Source organism: Podarcis raffonei, chromosome 16 (genome assembly GCF_027172205.1).
Source record: "Podarcis raffonei isolate rPodRaf1 chromosome 16, rPodRaf1.pri, whole genome shotgun sequence".
Taxonomy (NCBI): domain Eukaryota; kingdom Metazoa; phylum Chordata; class Lepidosauria; order Squamata; family Lacertidae; genus Podarcis; species Podarcis raffonei.
This window is the reverse complement of record NC_070617.1, coordinates 26,085,521-26,101,725: the sequence shown is the minus strand read 5'-3', so window position 1 is coordinate 26,101,725 and position 16,205 is coordinate 26,085,521. Positions and strand designations below refer to the sequence as shown.

Sequence of the window (16,205 nt, the reverse complement as noted above, 5' to 3'; positions counted from 1 at the left end):
TTGATCATGGATGTTCTACTCTGTCTTGAGATTTCAATTATGTCACTTAAGGGCAGCTCATTAGCAGGCATCCTTCTTGGAAATGTGCAACACTAGGCCCCAAAGGGGCACGTGCGTGCATGCACTACAAGCTTGCCTTTTTATTTTATTTTTTTATTTAGAGCATTTGTACCCCACTTTTCAGCCCAAAAAGGCTCCCAGAGCGGCTTACATGAAATAAAGACAAGACACTATCTACCTGCAGGCTTACATTCTAATAAACAAAAATACAACACATGAGAAAAAGAGCAAGGAGGGAAGAGGAAAATAAAACTTAAAAACTCAGGCCCCAATGTTTGGACAGCTGTTCCTATGTCTCCTTAATGTGGTTTTGCTGATGGGTGGGCAGAAAGGAAGACAAAAGTCCAGTAATAAATCTGTTAAGTTGTGGGTTAACATATCAGACGGCACAGCGATTCTTCAAACAGCTCTTGTTTATTCACAGGCCAGAACAGAACTAAACTGAAGGGTTCAGTCAACCTGCTTATAGAGAGCTCAACTACAAGGCAACAGTAACAACTTTCTGTAACTATCCAATTACTGAATGTCACTTTCAATTCCTTATTTGCATATGTGGACCTGAGTGAAAACTATCTACGGTATCCCCCTGCTGGCCCAAGTTGAGAACTTCAGTACATAACAAAATCAGTGATGGACAAAGCAGACACCAAGTGTGATAGCTAAGCTGGCTTTTCATGCACAGGAAGGTACTGTGATACCGCTTTTAATAAGTCATGGCTTCCCCCAAAGAATCCTGGGAAGTGTAGTTTGTTAAAGGTGCTGAAACATATTGCTCTGACTTCCTTTAGACCACATCAGTGAGGCGGGAGGGGGTGGGTCTTGTCTGGGCATCCAGTACCCCCATACAGACTGCCCGAGCTTGTGCCTGGAGGTCACTTTGGTGCTGCTATCCCCAGAGGCGCACTCTCGAGATAGAGGATGCCCACAATACAGTGGTACCTCGGGTTAAGGCAGCCCTGTTTAGGGAAGCTTTTAATGTTTAATAGGTTATTGTATTTTAGTGTTTTATTGGAAGCCGCCAAGATGGCTGGAGAAACCCAGGGGTATAAATTATTATTATTATTATTATTATTATTATTATTATTATTATTATATTCGTTCTGGAGGTCCGTTCTTAACCTGAAACTGTTCTTAACCTGAAGAACCACTTTAGCTAATGGGGCCTCCAGCTGCTAACACGCTGCCGGAGCACAATTTCTGTTCTCATCCTGAAGCAAAGTTCTTAAACCGAGGTACTATTTCTGGGTTAGCGGAGTCTGTAACCTGAAGTGTATGTAACCTGAAGCGTATGTAATCCGAAGTACCACTGTATCCCTATATTACCTTTCCTGAAGCTACAATTTCAGAGAGGTTTAACGGCCAATCCTTCTTTTTCCAGGGAACTCTCAAGAGTTGCAGCCATCTACCGTATGGTTATTTCTTAACAGCTTCCAGCACCTTTAACAAACTACACTTCCCAGGATCCTTTGGTGCTGAAGCCCTGACAAGTGGCATCACGCTATTGAACTGCGCGCATCCGCTCAAATATCCCCGCCCGCCCCGCTGGAGGCACCCTTGGCCCACAGAAACCCGAGCATGCGCAAACTGCAGCCGCCGCCGCATGCGCATCCGGTGGCTCTTTCGTGCTCCCCCCTCCCTCCCTCGGAGTGAGGGTTTGCATAGGAGCCGTTCCTTCCCCCCCACCCCACTTCCCCATCTCTTCTGGGTGGCGCGTCGCCTCTCTCCTCCTCCTCCCTTTAAGCTGCGGTTTCCCCCCCCTCCCTGCTCCTCATTTTTTGTCCTCCGTCACGTTGCTCCTTGCGGCGTGTGAAGGCCTGAGGGGGCGGCGGCCGAGGCCGAATCGGCTGACTGACTTGGCTGGCTGGCTCTAGGCCCCGGAGACGTTCGCAGCGGCCTGTGAGGGACTCGGAAGGATGTCTGGGGGCTGGGGCCGGGATATGATGGACTACGGAGGCGGCGGGGCCGGCATGTCCGGAGGGGGCGGCCGGGGAGGCGGGAGCGGCGGCGGCGGCGACGGCCGCATCTACGTGGGCAACCTGCCGGCCGACGTGCGCGAGAAGGACCTGGAGGAGCTTTTCTACAAGTACGGCCGCATCCGCGACATCGAGCTGAAGAGCAAGCGCGGGCTCGCCCCCTTCGCCTTCGTCCGCTTCGAGGACCCCCGGTGGGTGACGGGGAGCGGGGCCGGTGGGTTCCCGGGTTCCCTCAGGCGGGGCATGTAGAGAACCCCCCCAATAATTTCTCATTTAGGAATTGGGGGGGGGGGGTTCCCAAGCATGCTTGGATGGTGGGGGGAGGAGGAAGAGGAGCCCCCCAACCCCAATTTTTGGCATTTTGTGAATGTGGGGCTCTGCATCTTGCTGGCAGGGTGAGGTGCAAGCCCCGCCTCACCCCCTTCTCCTCCTCCTTCTTTCCCGCCTTTTTTAAATTTATTTTTATTTGGTTCTTTTTGGCACGTCACATGCTGGCTTTCTGTAGTAGTAATAATAATAATAATAATAATAATAATAATAATAAATTTTTATTTATACCCCGCCCTCCCCAGCCAAGACCAGGCTCAGGGCGGCTAACAACCAATAATAAAAACAAGTTGATTAAAATACAATTTAAAAGATTAAGATATAACATTAAAACATTAGGATGCAGCCTCTTCACAGGAGGAGAAAGGAAAAAGAAAGAGGGGGAGGGAATCAAACCCACCTGCATCCACCCACCCAGACGGTTTTCAGATTATTATTATTTATATTAATGATATAAGGGGGTTGCTATCCAGCATTTCCCATGCTCCAGAGAGTAGACTCGAGTACTGTTGAGTAGGATTGACATTGGATATAATCCGCTGAAATTGATAGATGTTTTGTTTTGGAATGGTTTCGGCTACACAAATAAAAATAAACATTGCCTTACAGTGTCACATTATCTTCTTTATGATAATAATTTTTATTAGTTTTCAATTACAATCCAATAATAGCCTCATAATAGCAGTACCAATTTATAATTACTAATACCAGTCATTCAAATACCGAATCACATTGTCATTACCCACCCTTCCCCCTAAGGTTCCAGCAATTGAAACAGTATTAAAAACAGCTTAAAACAATTTAGTTACAAAAATAAGGCTGCCCTAGAGTCCATTAATTTCAATGGGTCTGCTATTATTGAGTAGCACTAAGATAAGATGCAACCCATTAAAATTAACAGGCATAACTTGTATGGGGTCCATCAGTTTCAGTGGGTCTGCTGTTGAGTTTGACAATGGATACAATCCATTAAAATTGATAGGCATGATTAGCATTGGGTCCATCAGTTTCAATGGGCTTTCCCTAAGTAGAACTCAGTTGCCTATAATCCTAAAATAATCTATATGAAATGTATTATGTTTATTTCCCACCTTGCTTCCTTAATGGAAGCCAAGGTGACAAACATTATTATTATTATTATTATTATTATTACTATTACTATTATTACTATTATTATTGGAATTTATATACCACCCTCTACACCTGGTAGTGTTTTCTCAGGCAGCCTCCCATCTAGGCAATGAGCAGACCCTGCATTGTATCCAATGCAGCCTACAGCCTTCACCCAAACCCCATGTTGTTGGACTAGTTTGTGTAGAGATGGCCAGCTGTTAGAAGGTAACTCGCTGCGTGTCTACTTTTGAATTTCACGCATGAAAAGTTGTTCAGCAGGGTATGTGGCTCTTGATGTGAAAAAGGTTTCTCAGCCCTGGCCTGTGTAGATTGGCAGCAGCTCTCCAGGGATTCAGACAGGACATACAGTACTGGATATGTCAAGGATTGAACTAGGGATCCTCTGCGTACAAATTGGGTGTTCTGCCTCTGAGGTATGACCCTTCCAGAACATAGGTGGATCAGATGCACCTAGACCAATATTCTTTGCAAGAATACCAGCCACTAGTTCAGGGGTGGGAAACTGTGGCCCTCCAGATATTGTTGGACTACAACTCCCACCATCCTTGGCTGCTGGGGCTTGCAACTGGGACTGTCCAATAACAAACAGCAGTGGAGGAGCCACAGTTTCCCCACCTCTGCTTCAAACCCCACCTTGGGTTCAGTTTATTTATATTCTGCCTTTCAGGATACAAATACTGCCTAATTCAAGGTGATAGATAGATAGATAGATATATATATATATATATATATATATATATATATATATATATATATATTAATTATATTATATTATATTTAAAAACACGCACAGAAACAAGATGGAGGATAAGATAGTGCCTTTTCCCAATTCATAAATGATTATTCAGGGGGGGGGGAGTAGTAAAATGGACTGTGGAATGGCTCCTCTGCTGTTAATATTACAGTGGTACCTCGGGTTAAGTACTTAATTCGTTCTGGAGGTCTGTTCTTAACCTGAAACTGTTCTTAACCTGAAGCACCACTTTAGCTAATGGGGCCTCCTGCAGCCACTGCGCCGCTGCTGCACGATTTCTTTTCTAATCCTGAAGCAAAGTTCTTAACCCGAGGTACTGTTTCTGGGTTAGCGGAGTCTGTAACCTGAAGCATATGTAACCCGAGGTACCACTGTATATAGTCAGAGATCTAGATGATGTAAAGACCACTGCATCTTTAGTAGGTTGCCAGTCTCCTTCCTTCCTGCCTTCCTTTCTTTCTTGACAAATCCTGGAACGGAGCCTTTTTGTTTATGAATTAATTTTTAATTCATTAATTTTTGTACTGCGTTTCAAGAATAAAAATCTTCACAATGTGGTTCACATTAAATATAACAACAAAATGCAATATATAATATTTTAAAACATCATTAAATCCTATGGAAAGGGGTGTTTCCTTCATTTTTGCAGAACTGTTGATCATGTATATATTAAATCTGCTTTACAAATATGTACTGTTCTGATTCTGGCAAATTCTTGTTAGTATGTCTTAGTCATTTTCTTCAAATATAGACGTCTATGCAATGCGTAGCTCAACACCACAACATATATGACTGACAACAGACCATTAATCCTTAATCTGAGGAATGGAGGATTGGACTGCATCAGAAATTAGTCCAGTTACAAAAAAGTCACACCCACGACCCCTTAAGTGGTGTAGTGAAGGGCTTTTTTGGGTTACCACATCAGGGATGAAGATTAACTACAAAAAATATGCTGGCATAAAGAAGCAGGCTGCAGGGGTTCCCAAAGTAGTGTTTGGCACATTGCTAATTGATCTGTAGAAAGTAGTCTGCTGGTGGAATTCTTGTTGCTCATAAGCATACAGAGAAGCTTCTTCATTTTGTTGTATCTCTTGAAAGTAGCGTTCTTTGCGTAACTGACAATGGCTTTTTGAAACAGCTGGAGCAAAGGTGCCTTGGGCACTAATGTTTTTTAACCTGATTGCCACCTTCTTGATTTTACTCCAGGGAGACAAGCAAGTCAACAGAGTAATTGGTGTTCAGAAAATAAATAGGAACTCCCTGGTGCTATGTTATGCTAACTGTTGTTGTAAGTGTAAGGCATGAATGTTCAGAATTCTTTTTATTGTTTGCAACATTTTGCGTCCTGATGGTGAATACTGTGTCCAGTCAGTATGTTTCATCCTGTGACTTTTCTCCAAAGCTAGAAACAACTTTATCGTTCATAAATGTCAAGTGCTAACATCTTCCAGCTTAGAAACTGGGAACCTCTCCACTTTTTCCAGCCTACTATATCTAAATATTTCTATATTTAAGTTTCAAAGTACAATAGTTCATAGGAGTACTCATTTTCCAGAGGGTTAATCTATTGCAACAAACACAGCAAAGTATCTCTTTGTACCTTAAGGAGCAGCAAAATGTGTTAGCCTGTAAGGTGCCAAAAGACTCTTCTCTTGTTTTCGTACCTTTCCTGTGCTGTCTGGGCAATGCTAAATTCATGCATGTATTATTTGTTCACAGAGATGCAGAAGATGCAGTTTATGGGAGGAATGGCTATGATTATGGTCACTGTCGCCTTCGTGTTGAGTTTCCCAAACCTTCCAGAGGACGGGGTGGAGGCTTTGGTGGGGGGCCTCGTGGGAGGAATGGCCCTCCTTCACGGCGTTCTGAATTCCGAGTCCTTGTTTCAGGTATGTTGCCTTCCATACTTCATACTGGCTGGGAGCCATCCTGATGCCATGCTACATGTTTTGGTATATTGGGGAGAAGGAGCACCTTGCTTCCATAATACAGGGTTTCTTCTTTAATAAGAAAACTGTTCCTGTGAAGGAGTTTTTTCAGAGCTGCAAGAGGAGAAGACAGCTTTCTGGTTCAATTAACGGAGGAAGCCTATTTTAATTTGCTTTTGGAGTTCAACTTCGTGAATGAATGGTGAGCAAAAGATAAATCTCATCTCCACCTGTAGGCAGGCATGAACTCAATGGACTTGGAAATGGGCAACTGGGAGGGTGAAGGGAAAGAAGAAGATCCTTGTAGTGTGCAGGGCCAGGAGGACTGGGTCTCCTAAAAGCAAATGATTCTCTGAGACAAAAATATGAGCATTAAAGAGCTGCCTGAGCTGCTGCTGCTGTGCAGTATTTCTGCTTATTATGAGAGAAAATAACCTGAATTAGATCCCTCAGTTAATAACCTTGTGGATCCCTCAGAGGAACCTTGCCATATCTGGAGTAGGTGTCTTGTTTAGTGATTTGGGAGAAACAGGTGGAAAATACCTCTTACTGGAGAGAAGTGGATGTATTTTGGAGGTTTTGCCATGGCGATCAAATCTCTGGAGAAAACTCAGCACTCCCTGACCAGTTTTATGGAATGGTCCACTTAAAACAAAACTCATTTAAAAAAAACCATGTTTATTCCCATGTACTGCTTAAATAAAGTACAGTGACCTATCTTGGTGCTTCTCTGCATGGTACTGTGGCATCCTGGCTAAAAATGTGATTGCTCCCTGTGATGAAACTACTGAATTGCAATCTCTTCAGCTTTGCATCAGGACCCGAAAACAAAAGTGTTGAACCACAGAAGCCTGGGAGGGCAGGGAGGATATCTGGAGGAATCTCTTTGACGTTTGGCATGAATGGGAGAACATGCATTGCTAGAGAGTATTGTGAAGCGTTCTTGAAAACTGCTAGGAGCAGCAGTGTTCTAGTGTCTCCAGAATGCGATGTGGAACAGGGGAGCCATTTACCTTTACCTTTACTTAAGGTTCATGCTGATAGTTAAACACAGGTATCCTTGCTTCGCTGCCCAAGGACCCAAATTGGAATCAAAACTCATACTGTTAGAAGGGGACTATCATTCTTGGATGGGAATCTGATCCTGAGTAACTTAAGTCGTATGTGGAGTACAAGCTGTCCAGGCAGAGTTAGGGGTGATGTTAAGTTTACCTTGGACCAACAGGAGGAGGATTCCTTTCAAAGCCCAGAACTCTGAATCCTACCTAGGGGACCACCTTGCTGACAATGAAAGGCTCATCCACTCAGGAATGGAACTTAACTGCTGTTCTTTGGATCCTTAATAAGCAGGAAGCCTGTGGAAGTGGTGGATGGAGTCTCAGACCCGCTGGAGGGACCATTCCAGGGTGTGCAGCTTTTTCCGGTCCAGCCTAAGCCGCAAGTGCCATCTCTTTACGTAGTCTCTTATGTTTTGTGTTCTCACTGCTCAGGGCTTCCTCCATCAGGCAGCTGGCAGGACCTGAAGGATCATATGCGTGAAGCTGGTGATGTATGTTATGCAGATGTACAGAAAGATGGAATGGGGGTGGTTGAGTTTCTCCGCAAGGAAGACATGGAATACGCACTGCGTAAACTGGATGACACCAAATTCCGATCTCATGAGGTGGGTCCCTGCCTGTGGGTGAAGAGCATGTGCGTTGTGCCAGTCATGGAGGAACATGCGTTAACGTGTCCTGTTGTGATGCTCTCAAGAGGCTCCGGGGGCACAGTCTAGCAATAGTCTCGGAACTGGTGGCTAATAGTAATCCTTGTAGCATGTTAGGAATCCAGCTTAAAAGAGTGGTCATGGCCTTGTGAAACCTGCCCCATGATGGCGTGGTGTGAGCCCTGACAGCCAAGGCCAGGTTTTCTGGGGTTCATTCCTAAGTTACATGAAAAAAAATAAGCATTTGGATTTACTTGCCTCTGTCTTCTTCTAGGTAAGTCGAGTTGACTTGCTTTGCCATTCTCCCTTTAACAGACCAAGAGTTGAACAGAGATTGCTAGTGGTTGGCTGTTGAATAAGCTTAGCTCACCTTTGCCTTGGCAGCCAGAGCTTGCATCCACAAACTGCAACGCTTCTCCCCAGAGATGTTGATGAGTAACCATAGTGGTTACAATAGCAGTCTTTCCCACCTATGCATGGAACCTCTTCCTATGGTGGTCTCATGATGTCTCTGCCATAAACCAGTTTTCCCCCCCAGTCTTGGGGCATTGCTACCTCTCTTGCAACCACCTTCTTCCATCTGCTGCAACCACCCCCTCTGTCACAGCTGGAGGCTGCTTGCTGTGGGATTTCCCTTCAGAACCTGAGCTGCTGAGATACAATTAAATTAAGATGAGCTGGTGAGACAGTTCACCAAGGCATCTCCCAACTATGCTGAAGGACTCCACTAGATTACATCTCTTTCCCTCTGGCAGTTAAAAGTTGGAAACTATCGACATCTTCGCCCTTCTTAGTTAGATGAGGACAGAATATGGCTGTGTTTGCCTTATTAATACCTGCACCGTACTAGCTGTTATGTAACACATGCCCTTCATCTGTAGACCCTCAAGGGCCAGATCAGAGCTGTCCCAAGGCAGCAGCAGTAGATGGACTCCTACTTGTGTATATATGGAAAAAAAGCTATCTCCAGCCTCGAGCCACTTGTGCATTGGTTCCTGATCTTCATTTTTGGCATTCATTCATTCATAACGTTGACCACAGGATGTTATGCCAATGTTTGGGTTTTCTCTGTTTTAAATTCCAGGGTGAAACATCCTATATCAGAGTTTGTCCTGAAAGAAGCATCAGCTATGGCTACTCGCGCTCCCGTTCTGGTTCAAGGAGTCGCGATTCTCCATACCAAAGCAGGGGATCACCACGCTACTCTTCTCCCTTCAGGCCATACTGATTGCACCCAACAGGGACTTCTAAAAATGTGAACTGAGCTCTTTATTTCTGCTCAGAGTTTACATTCCAAAATGGATGGATATAGTCTTTCGTAGGAAGCCTTGTTTCCCTCCCCCCCCCCTTTCTTATTCAATAAAATCTTTTTTTATGACTTACAGTTTTTACTAGGGAAGTGTTGGTAATGAAATACTATAAAACATTGCCACTTGAACTTCTTTTGTTTGGAAAATGTACATTGTTTTTGTTTCTCCTTCTGAACGAAGGGATATGAGCTTGAGAACTAGTTAATGGTTGTCTGCAGGAAGGTGCTGTAAAGCAGTGGAGCAACCTGTATGGCTCAGCCTGTTGTGTTGTTTTGAAATATACTTAAATGTTTCTGTAACTCATCAGTGGGTGACTGTCTTTTGTGCAGGTGGGAAGCTGGTGTAAAATACAGGTTTTAAATTCCTTTCTGTTCCCGGGTTTATCAAAGCCTACTGGTCAAGCCGGGTATTGTAGTGGGGGGGAAAATCAACAGAATATTTACACTACAGTAATATAATTTAAAAGTTGCTCAGATATAATAACCCTGAGTGCTTTCAGATGGGAGTGCATTGTGGAATTGGTGTTGCTTACACAATTTTTTTGCAGCTTCTACACATTGTTTTCATAAAAATGCCAGCCCATACGGATAAAAACCGATAAGTGAAAATAACCTATTAATCATCCACAGTGACCACGAGTGGAAACTTGCTTGCGGCATGTGAGGGGAGTTTGTCACATCTGTGATTTTCTAGGGAATGTTCCCGATTGCCACACCCCTACTTCCGTTTGCTCCTCACCTGAATGTAGCCTAGCTGTTTCATTTCTGGCAGCAAAAATGACATGAGCCTGCCTATTTCCACTGACTGCCACATGCAGTAGGCATGTCTGAAACCATTTCAGCAGAGGACACATGTGGAACTATCTTGGAGACCCAAATTGCAATTGAACACATTGGACTTTTAAATTAAACCAATAGAACTTTATAGCAGAACACCTCTTATACTACTCTGTTACATGTCAAGTAAATATCACTCTTGCAAAACACCAGAGTATTAATTAAAAATTTAAAAACTACAATTGTCGCTATGAAAAGCCCACAATCTTCTGTTTTGCCATTTGTAAAACATAACTAAAGCTGGTAACATTTGCTCTTGTGCACTTCCTGGATTTTCTCTCTCTCCCCCTGCAAAAAAAAGTTACAGAAGTACTTGTGCACCTGTCAGATTAGAAAAATTGGGGAGATGGGTGGAGCAGAAAAATACATCACAGGTGCATTCAGTCAAGCTCCAGTATGGATGATGGAATAGCAGTGACTGTCCACAACTGGAAGAACAGACCTCGTAGTACTTCACATGCCAAATGCACATGACATAAATTGGTTATGAAGTCCCAGTTGTTTTAAGGGCCTTTTCTAGGGGGCCCTGTAACTTCATGACTCCCAGTACGTTTCTGAGCACAAGGTGCTGACCTACAAAGCCCTAAACAGCCTTGGCTCCATATACCTGAAGGAGCCCTATCGTCCAGCTCCAAGGACCTTCTGGCAGTTTCCACAATGAGAAACAAAGTTACAGGGAATTGGGTAGAGGGCCTTCTCAGCAGTGGTGCCCTCCCTGTGGAACACCCTCCCATCAGATGTTGAGATAAAGAACAACACAGCTTTTAGAAGACTTATAAAGGCAACTCTGTATTGGCAAGTTTTTAATGTATGATGTTTTACTATGTTTTTATATGTGTTGCAAGCCGCCCAGAGTGGCGGGGGAAACCAGATGGGCAGGGTATAAAGAATAAAATTATTATGAGGCAACATCAAAGAAAGATAACAGGCGAGGCAGCAGAATTAGTGAAGGGGCTGCTGGAATAGGAAGCATAGCACCAGAGCACAACTAATGGGATAGGTTCCTTCTCTGGCCAAAGACTTGACAAACACGGGTATTTCCTGTGCATCTAGTCAATTGCTAAATCTGCCCAATTATTAATTTCATTTTTCTACCACCCTAACCCGAAGGTTTCAGGGCAGTTCACATGAAATATAAAATACATACAAAATACATAAAATCAAAATGCAATACAAGCATTTGCTCCTTTGGGAGGAAGGGTGGAATATAAATTCAGTTAATAAAGCTGTATTAAAGCCCCATTGCTTGTAAACCTTTGAAATTAATGTTTTGTTGTAGTTGACATGTAAAACAAGAGATGTTCCATTTCATACATATGAAGTTGTATTTGCCTCAAGCCTAGAGGGCTTCCTGGCAAAGACACTATTGCATGCTTAGAGGCTCACTTTTCTATCTTGCCTGCAACCACAGAGAAAGCATTCCCTGATTATGTGATAGTTTATTTAAGTGCTGGCGTGGATCATATTTGTTAAGCCTTGTAACAGCTGTAAAGAAGGCCTAACCTCAGGTTTGGAGCTAAGTTAAACTATTAAGTGTGCTGTATCATGTTAAGGCTGCAATCCAATCCATGCTTACAACAGAGTTGTGCTATCGGTGTCCATGGGATTTCTATATAAATAAAAGGTCAGACTGCATATGTTATACATAAAGGTAAAGGTACCCCTGCCCGTGACAGACTCTAGGGTTGTGCGCTCATCTCACTCTATAGGCAGACACTTCCGGGTCACGTGGCCAGCGTGACAAGCTGCATCTGGCGAGCCAGCGCAGCACACAGAACGCCATTTACCTTCCCACTGGTAAGCGGTCCCTATTTATCTACTTGCACCTGGAGGTGCTTTCGAACTGCTAGGTTGGCAGGCGACGGGAGCGCACCCCGCTGCGGGGATTCGAACCGCTGACCATGCGATCGGCAAGTCCTAGGTGCTGAGGTTTTACCCACAGCGCCACCCCCGTCCCTATGTTATACATAAGCAGGTCAAATAGATGAGGAAATGCACTTCAGATCAGCAAATTATTTATTACATACAGCTCAACAGTATATTGAAAACTAGTATCCTTTTCTGAAGCAGAAATTCATATGCCAATTTGAAAATGACAAATACTGTATAGTTGAGGATAATGTGCTTCAGTGCCTTTTGATTCCCCTTCTGAGCCAAATATTACTAGTCTGCTCTCATAGGTTTTGTAAGTTCCCAACCATGAGCCCATCTCATGAATTAACTCTACAGCAACATTCTGTTAGAATAGTATCACAAATACCACTGAGCAACATGCTTGTTCTAAAGGTCTGCCATATGTTCCCCAGGAAAACAGAGATCCTATTGTCTACTGTTGCCTGTTGTCTACTTCTCACAAGTTTTTATGTTTGTGGTTTTTTAAAATAGTGTTTCCTTTATGCGTATACCTATCTGTGAAACACTGTTGATACAACTTGTTCCCTGAATCTATGGTACCATTAAACATCACACCTATACTTCTCCCATGTTTTGAGAGGTGTGGGCTAGCCCAGAATCTCTCTTGGGCTGGATAGGAAGAAACTGCCAGAAGTCTATGTCTCCCCACTTTCATCTCGTATCATTCTGCGCATCACAGACAGCCACTCCATCCTTGGGCACCTTTGACAGCTGGATAGCCTTGAGATTCTGCTCCCCAAATATGTCAGTCTGCTTATCCAGACACAGAACACTGGACAATGACACATCGGTCCCTGCCGTGATCACTCTCCTTTCAATATTCAGAGCTAAGAAATCTACATTCTGCTATCTGGTTTCTCGGTCATTTTTCTAAAACCATTTCCCCTTCAGAAGTAGAAAGTTTGGTTTTGGGTGTTTTGTTTTTGAACGGGCGAAAGGGTTATGGTTGTGAAAATATTTTGGCCATAACTAAAAATGGTGTTGGGTACATCTGAAGCCAATTGAAATAAACAGGTTTAAGGATACTTAACTCTGGGTTGGATTGTTGCCCTCGTTGGATTGTATACACAATTTAAAAATGCCAGAGTCAATAATAACTTAGGCCTAAGCAGTACAGAAACAGCAGTCATTTCAGAGAGAAAGTCAAGTTGCACAAGGGATGTGGTGAAGGTTTATCCTGGATGCAGCTTCATGGAGTACATGCTGGCTGCTGAAGAAGTCTATTGTGGCATCTGATGTAGAGCCTAGGACTCTTCTTTCCATAGGAAACTCTTTCTGTCTTCAAGCTCTGGTAAAGGGATGTTACCTAACACAAAGAATAAAATTGGCTGGAATTAAGTGCTTGTTAGTATAGGTTTGCTTTGACAGTGTAAGCCATTCTCTCTTACACCCAGAGTAAACATTTGTACCATCTAATACATAGTAAAACTTGCAGTGGTATAAAACATGTATGCCTCAGTTACTGATGGTTAAGCAAAATGGGCTGACTAACGCTTCTTTAGGGGTTATCGGAGCAACTCTGTTTCTTGGTAATTCCACAATTAGGTGTGTACAGTATGCATGCCTGGGATGGTGGTGGAGACAGAACAATAAGATACTGCGTGCAGATTTCTGCTTCCTGGGAATCTCAGCTTTAAAATCTAGTCCTTGTGTTGGCGAAACTGTGCTTGGGATGTAAGCAAGGCATTGTAAATCTACAAAAAGTAGAAGGGTTTCTGAGTAAGTTTCCCACAATGGCTAGGGGACACTACTACCCTGCACAGTTGCTTATCCAAATCAAGTACAGTGGTACCTCAGGTTAAGAACTTAATTTGTTCTGGAGGTCCGTTCTTAACCTGAAACTGTTCGTAACCTGAGGTACCACTTTAGCTAATGGGGCCTCCCGCTGCTGCCGCTGCACCACCACCACACAATTTCTGTTCTCATTCTGAAGCAAAGTTCTTAACCCAAGGTACTATTTCTGGGTTAGTAGAGTCTGTAACCCGAGGTACAACTGTACTAGCAAAATTACTGTGCAGGACATCAAAAGCTGTGCAAATTCAACTGTTTATTTGCATAATTCAGGGTTGCTTGGAGGACCCCACGTTAAAAGACAGACTTGCTCTTAATCTCTCTTGTACATTAGCTGAATTGGAGATTGTCATTATTTAACTGAAATTAGTTAGGATGTGATTGTTAATAAAGTCTGTCTAACACATGCTCTTAAACTTGGAAGAGGTCTAGAAATGTCAAAACTACAGCAAAGCCTTGACTGCAAATCTGATGCAAGATAATACCTGGTGGAGCTACAAAATAGTCTTCAACGGTCTCCTTGGCTTTCTCCAGTAGCTCCTCTGCACAGTTGCCTTCTGTGACTTCATCTTCCCTGAGGTACAGATACCTGAGGAGAACAAATAATTATTCAACATTGTGGAAGCAGTTGGGATAAATACAGAATTGAAGCAGTTTACCACAATGCTTGTCACCTAAGGATCAGGCTACACCACCTGACCCCCCCCCCCAAGGATTCAAGTGTGTTATTCTTTACTTCAAAAGCAATCAACATGATTTGTGGCAACAAGCCTTATGGGCTATCTTCTACACATGCTTTCTCTGATGTTTATTTACTCTCTGGTTATGATGATGAGGAATAAGTGTTCACAGGAATATCCTGTACCAATTTCAGAAAAATTCAAGACTTTCCCTGCTGGACCAATAGGGAAAATTTTAACAGCTGATATGCAAGTGATCCTGATACTTACCTGTCTTCCAGTACTGAATCCATCGGCTCTACTCCATCTGTATTAACTGCATGGAGTTTTTCAGCAAATTCAATGGCTTTCTCCAAACGCTCCACACCTTCCTGATTGCGGAAATCAACAAGTGCCAGGCGCTCCAGGTGATCAAGCAATTCCAAAGTTACTTTTTTATTCTGGAAGAGGAAAAGTAATGCAATTAGATCCTGCAAAGAGATCCTCAGTAAATGATAACATAAAGCAACTTGTACAGAATCACATCTGTTTCTTTCTGAAAATCCTTCCCCCCCCCTTTAAAATTAACATTTGGAAGGAAATTTGTATTGCAGTTTCTCTTGGCTTTATATACTTGTTGCTCTTTCTGTTGCTTCCAAGTATGTATACATGTTTTGAACTCCAGCGTCGATTGCATAAACTTGTTAAAAACCCACACAGCTGAAATACTTAAACAAGCCAAACTTTCCTGAATTCAGTAATAATTGGAACAGAGGGCAGCATTTAACTTATATAAACAGTGAATACCAGAGAACATAGATCCTACTGGAAGGAAAGTAAGGGTATATTCCAACCATGCACAAGCCATAGGTTATGATATATGCACACACCCTCCACCCAGGTTCTGCTGACAGCAAAAACTGCAAGGTTTTTAGCAGGGGCAATTAGAATAAGATCTATTATTTGATTATTGATGTAAACCTCTAAAATGTATTTTGTATAGTTAAGTTTTTACCTCTATCTTCAGTACATTTTATTTTATTGCTATGGCTAATGTTTGATGCTGATTCTTCTGATCTGATCTCATCCTCCACCCAGGTAAGGAAGAGGCATGATCACAGAAAAGGCACTCGAGCAGAGCCTGTGAGAGGCATGACATGGGCAGAATCTTGAGGACCTGATAGATCCAGAAGCCCGCAATCAGCCCCAGGGCCTGAGGTATTCCACCCTCTGATGTACGTGGAACATAGGAAGCGGCTTTACACACCCTTGGTCCGTCTAGCTCAGTATTGCTTACACTGACAGGCAATGACTCTCTAGGGTTTCAGACAAAGAGTCTCACCCAGCCCTAACGGGAGATGCCGTTGGTGGTCGAACTGTCCTTCTGTATGCAATGCAGCTGCTATAGTCACTGAGCCATGGCTGCATGATAATTATATGAAATACTGTAGGAAGAACCTTGTAAATCACCTTGAGCTCCTTGGAGGAAAGGTGGCCAACAAATGTAATTAATGCATCACTGTCATCACTACAATTTGAGAGCCCTTAGGCTAGATGTCCAAGAACCCACCAGTGACTGCTGGTTTTTGTTTTTATAAGACCTCGACACACGCTCAGAAGCACTCTCTCCTGACTATGTCACTTCCTCGTATTTCTGGGGACAAGCTCTGCTTAAGCGCCGCCGGGCCTTTTACTCACCCGGGGAGCCCCTGCTTCCCTAGGCGGCGCGGGGAGACCCCCTTCAGGAACTCCAGCCTGGGAGCAAAACCCCGCGCGGAAGACACGGGCGAGCCGCCGAGCCCACATGCCTT

General features: G+C 43.5%; 2 protein-coding genes across 2 annotated transcripts; one reads left to right on the top strand and one right to left on the bottom strand.

The window, feature by feature from the left end:
• The first annotated feature begins 1,640 nt into the window (after positions 1-1,640).
• Positions 1,641-9,497, top strand: SRSF9 (serine and arginine rich splicing factor 9). The gene is made up of 4 exons (XM_053368049.1): positions 1,641-2,224; positions 5,971-6,140; positions 7,670-7,842; positions 8,969-9,497. Exons 1-4 carry the CDS (start codon positions 1,974-1,976, stop codon positions 9,110-9,112), a joined length of 738 nt encoding a protein of 245 aa, XP_053224024.1. The 5' UTR covers positions 1,641-1,973; the 3' UTR covers positions 9,113-9,497.
• A 1,915-nt stretch (positions 9,498-11,412) lies between these two features.
• GATC (glutamyl-tRNA amidotransferase subunit C) lies at positions 11,413-16,200 on the bottom strand. The gene is made up of 4 exons (XM_053369779.1): positions 16,093-16,200; positions 14,686-14,855; positions 14,221-14,324; positions 11,413-11,429 (listed from the first exon to the last, which is right to left on the bottom strand). The coding sequence occupies exons 1-4, from the start codon at positions 16,198-16,200 to the stop codon at positions 11,413-11,415; spliced, it is 399 nt and encodes a 132-aa protein (XP_053225754.1).
• Positions 16,201-16,205: the final 5 nt, after the last annotated feature.

Excerpts from the sequence above, each read along its gene's own strand:
- SRSF9 (XM_053368049.1), top strand. The coding sequence starts at position 1,974 with ATGTCTGGGGGCTGGGGCCGGGATATGATGGACTACGGAGGCGGCGGG. Across the intron at positions 2,225-5,970 it reads GTCCGCTTCGAGGACCCCCG|AGATGCAGAAGATGCAGTTT; the intron begins GTGGGTGACGGG and ends ATTTGTTCACAG. Across the intron at positions 6,141-7,669 it reads ATTCCGAGTCCTTGTTTCAG|GGCTTCCTCCATCAGGCAGC; the intron begins GTATGTTGCCTT and ends CTCACTGCTCAG.
- GATC (XM_053369779.1), bottom strand. The coding sequence starts at position 16,200 with ATGTGGGCTCGGCGGCTCGCCCGTGTCTTCCGCGCGGGGTTTTGCTCC. Across the intron at positions 14,856-16,092 it reads GGGAAGCAGGGGCTCCCCGG|AATAAAAAAGTAACTTTGGA; the intron begins GTGAGTAAAAGG and ends TTCCTCTTCCAG. Across the intron at positions 14,325-14,685 it reads GATTCAGTACTGGAAGACAG|GTATCTGTACCTCAGGGAAG; the intron begins GTAAGTATCAGG and ends TGTTCTCCTCAG.